Source organism: Chiloscyllium punctatum, chromosome 16, assembly GCF_047496795.1.
Source record: "Chiloscyllium punctatum isolate Juve2018m chromosome 16, sChiPun1.3, whole genome shotgun sequence".
NCBI lineage: Eukaryota > Metazoa > Chordata > Chondrichthyes > Orectolobiformes > Hemiscylliidae > Chiloscyllium > Chiloscyllium punctatum.
In genome coordinates this window covers 41,637,239-41,650,849 of record NC_092754.1, presented here as the reverse complement: position 1 = coordinate 41,650,849, position 13,611 = coordinate 41,637,239, and the positions used below count along the sequence as shown (strand labels likewise).

Below are 13,611 nucleotides of genomic sequence, written 5' to 3'. Positions count from 1 at the left end.
AGCAACACATTTTCAGCCTGATTCTTAGACTGTGACTCCTAGTTCTGGACTTTCCCAACTTTGGAAACATTCTTTCCACATCTAGTCTGTCCAGTCCAATCAGGATTTTATAAGTTCCTGTGAGATTCTCCTTCATTATTCTAAATTTCAGTGAGTAGAAACCCAGTCAATCCAGTCTTTCCTCAATGTCAGTCCTGCCATCCCAGGAATCCGTCTGGTGAACCTTCACTGGACTCCCTCAACAGCAAGAATGTCCTTCCTCAGGCTAGGTGGCCAAAACTGTACACAATACTCAAGACGTGGTGTCACCAAGACCCTGTATAACTGCAGCAAGACATCCCTACTCCTATTCCTCAAATCCTCTTGCTATGAAGCCAACATGACATTACATTTCCTCAACTCCTGCTGCACCTGCATGCTAACCTTCAGCGACTGTCCCACCATGACAGCCACATCTCTTTGCATCTCACCTTCTCCTAAACTGCCACCATTCAGATAATAATCTGCCTTCCTGGTTTTGTAACTAAAGTGGATAATCTTATATTTATCCATATTATATATTGTATGTGCCCACTCAGCCAATCTGTCCAAGTGACCCTGCAGCCTGTTAGCATCATCCTCACAGCATACTCTGTCACCCAGCTTAGGGTCATCTGCAAATTTGGAGATATTGCATTCAATTCCTTTGTCCTGATCGTTAATGTATATTGTGAACAGCTGAGGTCCCAGCACTGAACCCTGCTGCACCCCACCGTCACCGCCTGCCATCCTGTAAGGGGAACAGCGGCTGAGACAATGAAACCTACATCCCATGAATGAACAAAAAAAGTTGGACCTGCTTCCTCTATTCTCATGTTTATTTTCGTCTCAGCACCACCTCGTCAGCCTCACAGCCACATTGTCTCTGGCCATCAAGGAGACATGGACAACTACGTGTGAGAAAAGCTTGCAGAACACCTTGCAGAAGTTTCCTCAGTGTTTTGCAACAGACTCACTCGGAGTAGTATATCCTCAGGCCCAATCCCTAGGCTGCACTGAGTCAGCAATCTCAACAACAATGGTCATTAGCCTCTCAGTTCATGGGCTGAAGTCAGAATCATCATCCTTAAACTCCTGCATCTGTATCTGGCTTCACTTGGGACAGCTGTGGTGCTCCACACCCCAACTGCCGCCATGAGGAAGGTTAGCATTATTTATGAAACCATCCATTTCAGAACCAGCCATCTGAAATACCGATGTGTCAGAAACAAAGGTACAGTATCATGGGTGATCCTGCCCTATCTGTGGGCACAGTGGACACCCATTGGGTATGAACCACTGTTTAAACTGCAGTGTGAGTGATAGATCAGGCCTAAGTTTGAATTGAATTTTATGAAGGGAACAATGATTGCCTTCTTTAAGCAGCAAGTGATGAAGCACTGAACCAATCAGGAAGAGACAAATTACTCTGAAGAGGGTTAAAAACACTGCTTTGATAAAACATAATTTCCAAACGGTTCTGAAAAGATTTGGCGTTCATCCAATGTTTCAAAAATCTTACAGTGATATCTTGATGAAATTGAAGAGCTGGAGGTGAAACAAGAACTCACCTGAATCTGCAAAAACAAACTACTGTAAGTAACTTAACAACGCATGCATTTGATTCTCAATAGCAAAATGCACTAATAAAAATGCACTTTATAAAAACATTTCCTTCATACAGAGTCTGGAAAAAGCTGCAGGGTGCGACTTTTATCACATTGATTTTGAGGAACTCACCTCTTGTCTCGTTAATGCCCATTTGATATTAAGGTGACATAACATCATTGCAAATCCTCATCACAACTTCTCACTCTTCTAGCACGTGCCAGTATTAGGATTATTGCATTGCAAACAACGGCTTTCAGACCATTCCACTTGATGTCTCTAATCGACAAGACTGTATTTAAATAAAGTTTGACTTATTTACAGCAAAACGCCAGTTTAGGTATGTGACAAATCTAATTACTTCCCAAGAAGAGTTATAGAGGTGTACAGCATGGAAACAGACCCTTTGGTTCAACCCGTCCATGCCAATCAGATTTCCTAAATGAATCTAGTCCCATTTGACAGCGTTTGGCCCAGATCCCTCTAAACCTTCCCTATTCATATATCCATCCAAATGCTTTTTAAATGTTAGAATTTTACCAGCCTCCACCACTTCCTCTGGCAGCTCATTCCATACATGCACCATCCTCTGTGTGAAAACATTGCTCGTAGGTCCCTTTGAAATCTTTTCCCTTTCACCTTAAACCAATGCCCTCTAGTTTTGGACTCAATACCTTGGGGAAAAGACCTTGACTAACCACCCAATCTATATCCCTCATGATTTTATAAACCTTTGTACGGTCACCCCTTGGCCTCCAACGCTCCAGGGAAAACAGCCCCAGCCTATCCAGCCTCCCTATAGCTCAAACACTCCAGTCCTGGCAAGGATTTTGTAAATCTTTTCTGAACCCTTTCAAGTCTCACAACATGGCAGGGAGCCCTGAATTGGATGCAGTATTCCAGAAATGGCCTAACCAATGACCTACATGGCCTCAACATGACCTCCCAACTCTTATACTCAATGCACTGACCAATGAAGGCAAGCACACCAAACATCATCTTCACTACCTTGTCAACCTGCAGCTCCACTTTCAAGGAACTATGAACCTGCACTCCAAGGTCTCCTTGTTCTGCAACACTCCCCTGGACCTTACCATTAAATGTATAAGTCCTTCTAATAAGAATCTCAGTTTTTGGATATTTAAATGTAGTTAATTAGTCACTCACTCACCTTTATTCAGGCGAAATGTTACTTATACTGTTTCCCCAGTCCTAACCACTTCAGTGAAGTTGAAGCATAACAGCCTTTATAGTGACACAGCAATAGCTTTCTCTGCGTTCAGACAATATCAAGTTTGGTGAACATGCAGAGGATATCTACAAGAATGGCACCAGAGCTACATGGTTTCAGTCATCGACAGCTGTGATTACTCTCCTTTGATGAAAAAGGTAATTTAATGAGTGTTCCAAATTCTGAAGGAACAAGATCAAATAAATAAGGAGAATTGTTACCACATACAGCAGGGTTGTTGACCAGAGGACAGTTTTAGGGTGTTTAGCAAAAGAATCGGAGGTGAAGAGATTTTATTCCATACAAATTATAGTTGTGTACTATGCTGCCTGAGGTGTTTGTGGAGCAGATTCAATTTAAATTCAACTTTCGAAAGGGAGTCGGATAAACATCTGTAGAGCAATGGGCAAAAGCAAGGAAGTCAGACCAAGTAAGTGTCTCAATCGAAGAGCTGTAATATGAATGATTGTCTGACTACCTTCCGTCTGTGATGTAAAATTCTCAGAAACTGTGTTCAAAGGTTTATTTTCAGCAGGACGCAAGTCAAGTATGTGTTTATGTTCTAAGATTTGATCATGATAAGATAGTATCATGACAAATTCAAGATGGGAACATGACAATTAAAGTTCTACAGGAAACAATGACACATGTAAGCAAAGCATTTGGAGTTGAATTTCAGGCATATTTATACAATGTCCTTCTTGTTGGTAACCTGTGGATTCAGAGACACCTGAAAGTCAGGTTGAAGATTCACTCATCTGTGTTCACTGTTTCGTGTTGATGTTTGTGATACAAACACATCCTCAGATTTACAAGCCTGGAGTCACTATAAGCCAAGGCAGAGCTTCAGTGATATTGTTCAGCTAGTTGTTGGGATCTCATCGCTGATGATCTGTTATAAACTCAGTCTGATGACACTGTACTTTTCAACTTCGCATCTCTATTTCCAAATTTCCATCATAGATTTGCCCCTCCCTACCTCTGTAATCTTTTCCAACTCCGCATCTAATTTTAAGATCACTCGTTTTTCCCTAATCCTGACCTCTTGCCAATCCTGAATTTTAATTGCTCCACCATTGGCAGCCATACATTCTCCTATCAGGAACCTCTGGGATCCTCTCCCTATGATCGCAACACTCCAGTCTCATCTCCTTAAGATTAATCTTAAAACCTACCACATTGATCAAGACTTTAGCAACTTCTGCACCTCCACCATACCCAGGTCATACACACCGATAACCTGGTAACACCCTGCACACCCCCACCATACTGGGTCACACCCTCTGATACCTGTGTCCCACCCACTGATGCCAGGTTGCATCTTATACGCCCTCACCATACCTGGGTCACACACCCGGTACACCCTCTGTACATGATGGAATGGTCTGAAAGCTAGCTGGTCAGTCGCTGCTCAGCAAGCTCCAATGCCCAGACAATTGCAGCTACCTGCAGGTCTTGAATGCGCCTCTGTAAAGCATGAGCATTTTTGCTGATGCCCGTTGGAAAGAAGCCAAATACGGACATAGCCTGGATAGGGAGGAGAAAGGATGGAAAGTGCAAACAACAAAGAAAGGTCAAATGTAAGCAGCACATGACAGAAGAACGATGGCTATCATCGTGCCTTACTGAGACACCTGTTTAATTTGAAAATTGATTACATCCAGAGGTTAAACATCTCCAGCTGCCTCATCAGAAGTTTCCACTTACACAATTGAATTCCAATCAAATTCATTCCACTGGCAGAGTACAGGGGGAGCCTCAGCTCTGATCACTCAATCACTCCGGAAACCTACACTTCATTTGATCTCAAGATCCAGAGGTGCCATATAGCACTAATTATCACTGCTACCTTCCCACACTAACGTCAACACTATACCCAGAAATGGGAAGGCCAATGTAACTATGGAGGTACAACCATGTTGAACTCTGCCAGGAAGAGATCAATGCAGCACTAATATACCACAGTAAAGTAAGATCCCAAGTGAACTCCGTCACTGGTGCTGAGGTGTGTGCTTTGAGAACTTCAGGCAGTAGGTAGGGTGTAAATGGGAAGCAGCACTACCAGCCCCAGACTGTGATAGGAGGGCCACATTCTACAAAGCCCCACAAAATGAGTCTCACCAATCACTCCTGCTGGAAATGTACCTGTAGGCTTCAATGATAATGGGAATGGCTTGGCACCTCAATGATAACACCTTCATTAGACAGGACACTGACACCAGAAGATTGACAAGGTTGCAAATGATGGTCCCTTTATAGAACATACTGAAGAGATGGCAGAGAGCAGCTCATGTTCATTGGAGCCTATCTTTACCGAGCAAGTTTGCTCAAAGGGCTCGTGTCACAGTGGCAGTGTCCTTATCTCTCAGCCAGTTTCTATTCCCATCTGTTCCAGGTGTCAATCATAACATTCAGTAAACAGATCAGGGGTTGAAAGGAGAGAGTTGGTTAGCTCAGTTGGCTGGACTGCTGGTTTGTGATACAGGGGGACTTCAACATTATGGATTCAATCCCCGCACCAGCTGAGATTACCATGAAGGACACTCCTCCTCAACCTTTCCCCTCACCTGAGGTTTGGTGACCCTCAGGTCTCTCGCTCTCTAATGGGAAAGCACACCTATGGTCTGTAGGACTATGGCAACTTACTTATTAGATTAAATTCTCTACAGTGTGGAAACAGACCCTTCGGCCCAACAAGTCCACACCAACCCTCCAAAGAAAAACCCACCCAAACCCATTCCCCTACCCTATATTTACCCCTGACTAACACATCTAACACTGTGGGCAATTTAGCATGGCCAATTCACCTGACCTGCACATCTTTACCTTCAGTCTAAAGCCTGCCTGAAAGGGATCTTGAGGTACAGTAATAGCATCCCTATTTCTGAGATAGGATGCCTGGGTTCAAATCCCACATGATGCAGGGGTGTGTCGGACAGTCTGACTGAATAAAAAAATGGACTGGGTTTCCCTGGTAAAGGGGCGTTGGTCAGACTTTGTATTGGAAATGTATTGAATTACAAAATTCAAATAAGCAGTCGTGGAAGACTGACTCCCACTCTGGTAAATGGATGAACAGGAGTTTAAGAAAAAGCAGCCACCTGAGAAAGTTATAGTATCCATGGAACCAGGAAGGACAGAATGAGAGAGGGGAAAGAAAAATGTTGGAGGGATGAAAGGATGTTGAGCAAGCAAAAAGCTATCTTCCTTTCTAATTGACCTCTGTGTTTCCTATAGCTGTCAAAGCTTTGGGAGAAACAGCTGGACAGTGTTGCACTCCTTCTTTGACCCATTAAGGTCACTGCCCGTAAACGTTGACCTGAAACTCTGCTTCTCTCCACAAAAACTACTGGACTAGCTGAGTTTTTGGAGCACTTCCAATTTCCAAGTTCTACAGCATTCAGTTTTTGTCTCGCAACACATTAATTCAGCCAATTTGGAGCTGATTAATGTAGTCAGTAGCCCAAACCATTGCTCACCAAAACATTCACCTGATATTTTGTGTATAATTTAGATCTGCTGAGAAATGAATTCCAATCTGCACAGAATCACCACTGAAGAGAATTATGATAAAGTTCAGGGTGAGCAGGTTAAAGTATCATGTCTGTGTGTAAACTGACTACCTCAGACAGGGACAATGTTTTATTCCCAGTACCACCTTATAGCAATGAAACCTCCAACTGATTCTGACGCCTTTTCCCACTGAGGATGTTTTCTGACATTCACCACTTCACATAGCACTTCAGCTCCTGAAAAATGGACTTGTTGCATTACTGGAAAATTCTACATCAAATTTAGCAAACAAATTTGGGAAGAGCATCTTCTTATCGTGGTGAGCAAAGGTCTAATATTCACATTGACAAGAAGCTGGGATTACTGCTGCAGCTGAAATGGATTGTGGTTCAAATTGTGGTCTGAGCTGGGAAGAATGTTTTTAGGATAGAGCATGTTCCCAAACCATGTCTAACAAAAATTTATAATAACTGGAATATTCCCTTCTTCAAAATGCAGTGTATGAAATAAAGTTCAAATCAGTAATAGCCAAGTTTTGCACTTCCTGGTTTTAGTGACTACATTAACATAACACTGATACATTTCATAGCCAGTACCACTCTTGACTTGATTCCACTGTGGCTGAAACACTTGGCTTTTACATTCCCAAATTCCCAGAAACGTTTTCCACTGCTCTAAACATCAGCGGAATTACTATGCCCTTTGTATCGCACAGCCACAGACCAACAGCTGTTGGAAATGTACTAAGACAATGAGCAGGATCCACAGAAAGACAAATGGATAATACCTTCAATGGCAAGGGAACAATCTGTTTATATCACAAGTGTGATTCTTAATGTATTCAGAAATAGCTGAAGTCACCTTCTATTCATGTCAAACCAAAGGCACTGACAAACGTATAGCAAAATGTAGGACTTTGGGTACAGCTTGGAAGTGATCAAGTTGAGTGGAGATACCTGTGGTGGGAGCTCTCCTCCATACTTCTTCCAAACCAGCGTCGGTGATGGTTGCCCTCCAGCTCGACAGTACAATCTAACAGTATCACCCTCTGGTACCTCTATCCGCTGTGGACTGACCTGTACCTGTGGCAGGTTGCCACTACCTAGAGACAGGGAGACGACATTGAAGTTAAAAATTCATATATATGATTTTTGATTCTTGGAATTTAAAAAGCTTAAAGTAACAGGAACTGGCAACACTTGCAAACAGGTGTCACTGGATTACTCAAATTCTTAGATTAACTCAGTTTACTACTAACTTTGCTTCTGATATTTAAAGACTAGCAAAATTCTAAAATGTAAAATTGCACATGATAGATTTCATGCTTCTTTCTTTCAATTCAACTTGCATAATTAAATAAAACTGGTTCTTTAAGGATTTCCTCTAAGCAGCTATAACATGTAGGGGCTTATTTATTGATGTGAAGGAGTTACTACCACACTGAACCCCCAGTAAAAACTCAAACATGCAACTGCGAAATGGGAAAGAGAAAACTTCATGGAGAGTGGCCATATTGAATGAATGAGGAAGACGATACCCAATTCAGCCATTTCCTAAACAAATTAAGTATGCCATATAATTCTGTGTGGCAAAAGTTAGAGGCCATATTATCCATAAAAAAAGACAAAAGCTGTCTTGCTAATAGAATCAAGAGATGTCAAGTGTTAATTGATGCATGATATGGCCAGGAAAATTCAATAATCCTTCAGCTCACTTTGTAATCAGAACCTCAGGCTTGGAAAGGGCATGTACTCTGCCCAGTGCTCATTATCAACTAAGAAATATATTTAGTCTTCTCTATAAACACCCTTGATTCACTGAGGTTCTTTTCCTTTCACAGTAAACATGAACAACTGAGCCAGACTGGGATCTTGTGGCACCATGGTAGCATCGCTATTTCTGAGCCAAGAGGCGCAGGATCAAATCCTACCTCCTCCAGAGGTGCATATTAATATCTTTGAACAGAATGACTTGTAAATATCTATATCTACCTTGGTCAAAAAAAAAATCAACTGAACCAAATCAAACTGAAGAATTGCTTCCTGTTGTGCAGCAACAAGCTCAGAAATTTGTCTATTGATCTTCAAGATATTAAAACCAGGTTAAATTTCTTTTTTTAGAATTTATAAATAACATAGATCAAATCCCTTTCCAATTCAAGGTTTTAAAGTAATGACATCTCATCTGGTTTAACAATATACTCTAATCACATACAGGACATTGGTTACGCCACTTTTGGAATACTGCATCCAATTCTGGTCTCCCTGCTATAGGAAAGATTTGGAGACGCTGGTGTTGGACTGGGGTGTAAAAGTTAAAAATCACACCAGGTTATAGTCCAACAGGTTTAATTGGAAGCACACTAGCTTTCAGAGTGACGCTCCTTCATCAGGTGATAGTGGAGGGCTCAATCGTAGCACAGAATTTATAGCAAAAATTTGCAGTGTGATGTAACTGAAATTATATATTGAAAAATTGTTGGTCTGTTAAGCCTTTCATCTGTTAGAATACAGTGATAGTTTCACTTCTTTCATGTGTAAATCACAAAACCTTTTTTTAAAAGTTGCACTCCCGGGTTAGCTGTTAACAATGGTAATAGCTAGACAATATATTGAAGGTGTTAGCCCCCTGTGTTCTCTGTCTATGACCTGACATTTAGATTGATTCTAATCTAAAAAGTGAGATAACAGAGTTTTACATAAATTCATGCAGTTTTTGAGCTCAGAGTTCTACACGAATGTATGCAGTTTTTGTGCAAAGTGCAATGTAACTCTGCAAGTACAAATTCACCCCACAAAATATATGTGTGCATGTGGGTCTTTGTCTGTGTGTGTGTGTGTCTGTCTGGGGTGGGGGTTGTGAGTGTGAGAAAGTGTATATGTGTGTGTGTGTAGTGAGTGCAGAGTGTCTTAAGTCTGTGAGGGGGTGCATGTGTGAGTGTGTGTGTCTATAAGGGTGTGTGTGGGTGTCTGTGTGCGCGTCTGTGTGTAACTGTGTATGTGAGAGTGTGTGTGTGTGTAGGAATATCTGTGTGTGTGTGTAGTGCAATGGTGATCACCTGTAATGTGACATGAACCCAAGGTCCCAGTTGAGACCCTCCCTGTGGGTACCGAACTTTGCTATCAGCCTCTGCTCGGCCACTTTCCTCTGCTGTCTGTCCTGAAGTCCACCTTGGAGGATGGTCACCCGAAGGTCCAAGGCTGAATATCCTGGACCACTGAAGTGTTCCCCAACTGGGAGGGAACCCTCCTGTCTGTTGATTGTTGTGCGGTGCCCATTCATCCGTTGTCATAGCCTTTGCTCGGTTTCCCCAATGTACCATGCCTCTGGGCATCATTGCCTGCAGCGTATAAGATAGACAATGTTGGCTGAGTCACATGAGTACCTGCCTTGTACAAGGTGGGAGGTGTTCCCACGCGTAATAATGGTATCTATGTCCACAATCTGACACTTCTTGCAGTGTCCACTGTGACAACTCAATGCAACCCTTTCACGGTGGACGCTGCAAGACGTGTCAGATTGTGGACATAGGTACCACTATTACGTGTGGGAACACCTCCCACCTTGTACATGGCAGGTACTCATGTGACTTAGCCAACCTTGTCTATCTTATACGTTGCAGGCAAGGATGCCCGGAGGCATGGTACATTGGAGAAACCGAGCAAAGGCTACGACAACGGATGAATGGGCACCACCCAACAATCAACAGACAGGAGGGTTCCCTCCCAGTTGGGGAACACTTCAGTGGTCCAGGACATTCAGTCTTGGACCTTCGGGTGACCATCCTCCAAGGTGGACTTCGGGACAGGCAGCAGAGGAAAGTGGCCGAGCAGAGGCTGATAGCTAAGTTCGGTACTCATAGGGAGGGCCTCAACTGGGACCTTGGGTTCATGTCACATTACAGGTGACCACCATTGCACTACACACGCACACAGATATTCCTACACACACACAGGTACACACAGACACCCACACACACCCTTATAGACACACACACTCACACATGCACCCCCTCACAGACTTAAGACACTCTGCACTCACTACACACACACACACTTTCTCATACTCACAACCCCCAACCCAGACAGACAGAACACACACACACACACACAAACAGACAAAGACCCACATGCACATTTTGTAGGGTGAATTTGTACTTGCAGAGTTACATTGCACTTTGCTCAGAAACTGCATATATCATATAGAACGCTGAGCTCCAAAACTGCATGAATTTATGTAAAACTCTGTTATCTCACTTTTTAGATTAGAATCAATCTAAACATCAGGTCATAGACAGAGAACACAGGGGGCCAACACCTTCAACATATTGTCTAGCTATCACCATTGTTAACAGCTAACCCGAGAATGCAACTTTTAAAAAAAGGTTTTGAGATTTACACATGAAAGAAGTGAAACTATCACTGTATTCTAACAGATGAAAGGCTTAACAGACAATCAATTTTTCAATGTATAATTTCAGTTACGTCACACTGCAAATTTTTGCTATTAATTCTGTGTTATGATCGAGCCCTCCACTATCACCTGATGAAGAAGCGTCGCTCCGAAAGCTAGTGTGCTTCCAATTAAACCTGTTGGACTATAACCTGGTGTTGTGTGATTTTTAACTTTGCTATAGGAAAGATGTTGTGAAACTTGAAAGGGTTCAGAAAAGATTTACAAGGACATTGCCAGGGTTGGAGGATCTGAGCTGTAGGGAGAAACTAAATAGGCTAGGCTATTTTCCCCGTAGTGTTGGAGGCTGAGGATGAACTTACAGAAAAGCATGGATAAGGTGATTAGCCAAGGTCTTTTCCACAGAGTGGATAAGTCCAAAACTAGTGGGCATAGGTTTAAGGTGAGAGGGGAAAGATTTAAAAGGGACGCAAGTGGCAACCTTTTCACACAGAGGATGGTGCGTGTATGGATTGAGCTGCCAGAGGAAGTGGTAGAGGCTGATACAATTGCAGCATTTAAAAGGCATATACGAATAGGCAGGGTTTAGAGGGATATGGACCAAGTGCTGGAAAATGGCACTACATTAATTTAGTATATTTGGTTGGCATGGACAAGCAAGACCGAAGGATCTGTTTCCATGCTGTACATCTCCATGACTCTATGATGTGCAGTAAATGCTACTAGATGCACGATTGACAGAATATATGTTCTATCCCACGAGTCTACCAGCTCGGGCACGTTTACTAATCAGTTATTTTCAGCCTGCTGATCGCTACTAAAGAACCTGAATATTGCTGAGGCAGCAGAGCAAGAGGAAAAATGGCAAGTTGTACAAGAAAATTCAACTGGGAGCAGGTGAGGTCAATTATACACAAGAGAGGAAGAAATGTTCTAGTTAAGGCGTGGAGCAGCAATGCAAACTACATTCTCCCATTAAACTGTCACAGATTGAAGCAATTAAAAGGGTTAGGCCTATTCATTGGAATTGAGTAGATTATGGAGGAATTTATTGGGAGGGTAACTGCTGAGAGGGTGCTTTCCTTCATGTGTGGATCTTGAATTAGGGGGCGCAACTTAAAAGGGGTCTCCCATTTAGGATGATGATGAGACAGTGACAACTTGGTAATTTCTATTTGTTGGTCTCTGTTAGTTGGTTTGCAATGCAGAGTGATGCCAACAGCATTGTTCAATTCCCGCACTGGCTGAGGTTACCATGAAGGATTCACACTGTCAACATCCTCCCTGCCTGCAGTACAGTGATCAGCACTGGTCATCTCTCTCTAATGAAACAGCAGCCCTTTGGGACTACAGTCACTTTATGGCCTTTGTAATTTTATTTCACAGAGTGCAGGGCGACTGCATCATTGGACATATTAAAGGCTGAGTTGGATAAATTTTGTCATCCAAAAGGGGGACAAGGAGTACTTGGGGAAGTGAGTTGGTGACGTCAGTCCAGAAAATGGAGTTGGGCTCATGGTCCCTGATCATCCTGAGTGGCAGAACAGGCTTGACAGGCTGAAGAGCCTCTTCCTGATTCAAATTCTTACGGTCTTATAAGCTTTTCCTACCAGTTATTGTTCAAAGTTCTAAACTGACCCTGTCGTCTGTGTGATGGCCCAGCAGAAAACGAGTTGCAATGATTAAGGAAAGACTTATTGTTACACTTATATTTTAGGAGTGAAAATTATTCAAATAGTTTTTAATTTTCGACCCTGTCCTCATTTCCAATGAACAATCTTTTACTCTTTAATTCAGGGTGGTGAAACGAAGCATTGAAATTGTAACTCTCATTACAATTTGGAATGTTGTGCAGCTCAATGATAAATAAATTAACTCAAATATCAGGAAAAATATTAAGGAAGGAATAGGTCAGAGAGCTATGCTCTACCATTCAGTCAGATCATAGTATCTCTCTGCCTAATCTCCACTTCCCTGCTCTATCCCATATCGGAGTCTTAAATGGCCGACTCCTTAATCTAGGACCAATACTCCTTGCTTGTAACTTTCCAGCCAGGGCAGGCAATCTCTGAACAATCTGTCACATCCTTGTGTAATTTTAAACATTTAATGAGATGAACTGGCTAACTCCAATAAACATTCCATTAGGTCTATCATTAGAGAATAACTCTCTTGCCCCAGATAGGGCTTAGTGGTTAGCACTGCTGCCTCACAGCACCAGGGACCTGAGTTCAATTCCAGCCTTGGATGACTGTCTGTGTGGACTTTGCACATTCTCTCCATGTCTGCGCGAGTTTCCTCTGGATGCTTAGGTTTCCTTCCACAGTCAAAAGAATTGTGGTTTAGGTGGATTGGCCATGCTAAATTTCTCACAGTGTCCAGGGATGTGCAGGCTAGGTTGATTAACCATGGGAAATGCAGGATTACAAGGATAGTGAAGGCAGTGGGATGCACTTCTGAGTGTCATCTGAACAGGATGGGCTGAATGGCCTGCTTCCACAATTCTATGATTCTAATTATCTCAGCCATCCTCTGATATTGTGACTGATCTTAACACAATCTGCAAGGTCTGGAACTGTTGACCTTATTTTCTATTTTGGCCCTTGAAGATCATGGTGGGGATGAGGGAGGGAAACAAAACATTAACACACTACAGACTAATGCCTGGAGCCGTTTTCAAAAATCAAACAACTCACAATGGAATGAGTATATCTTTAAGTGAGAGCAAAATTGATCAAAATGGACGTAATGTATTCTCCTGAGTTAGCGGTTTACTCAGTTAATTTGTCCCGTAATAGGATCAGATCCAAACTGTCCATCTGTCTACA

General features: G+C 42.5%; 1 protein-coding gene across 14 annotated transcripts in view; it reads right to left on the bottom strand.

Moving 5' to 3' along the window:
* The window catches only part of hspg2 (heparan sulfate proteoglycan 2), a 529,465-nt gene that overhangs the window by 136,477 nt on the left and 379,377 nt on the right, over positions 1–13,611 (bottom strand). For 9 of the 14 annotated variants that reach the window (XM_072586792.1, XM_072586797.1, XM_072586801.1 and 6 more), the window contains 2 exons: positions 7,327–7,472; positions 4,304–4,384 (listed from right to left, as the gene is read on the bottom strand). In XM_072586792.1, coding sequence (XP_072442893.1) covers positions 4,304–4,384; positions 7,327–7,472 — 227 coding nt within the window. The remainder of the gene's footprint in view (positions 1–4,303; positions 4,385–7,326; positions 7,473–13,611) is intronic. The other 5 variants (XM_072586800.1, XM_072586804.1, XM_072586807.1 and 2 more) reach the window with 1 other exon arrangement.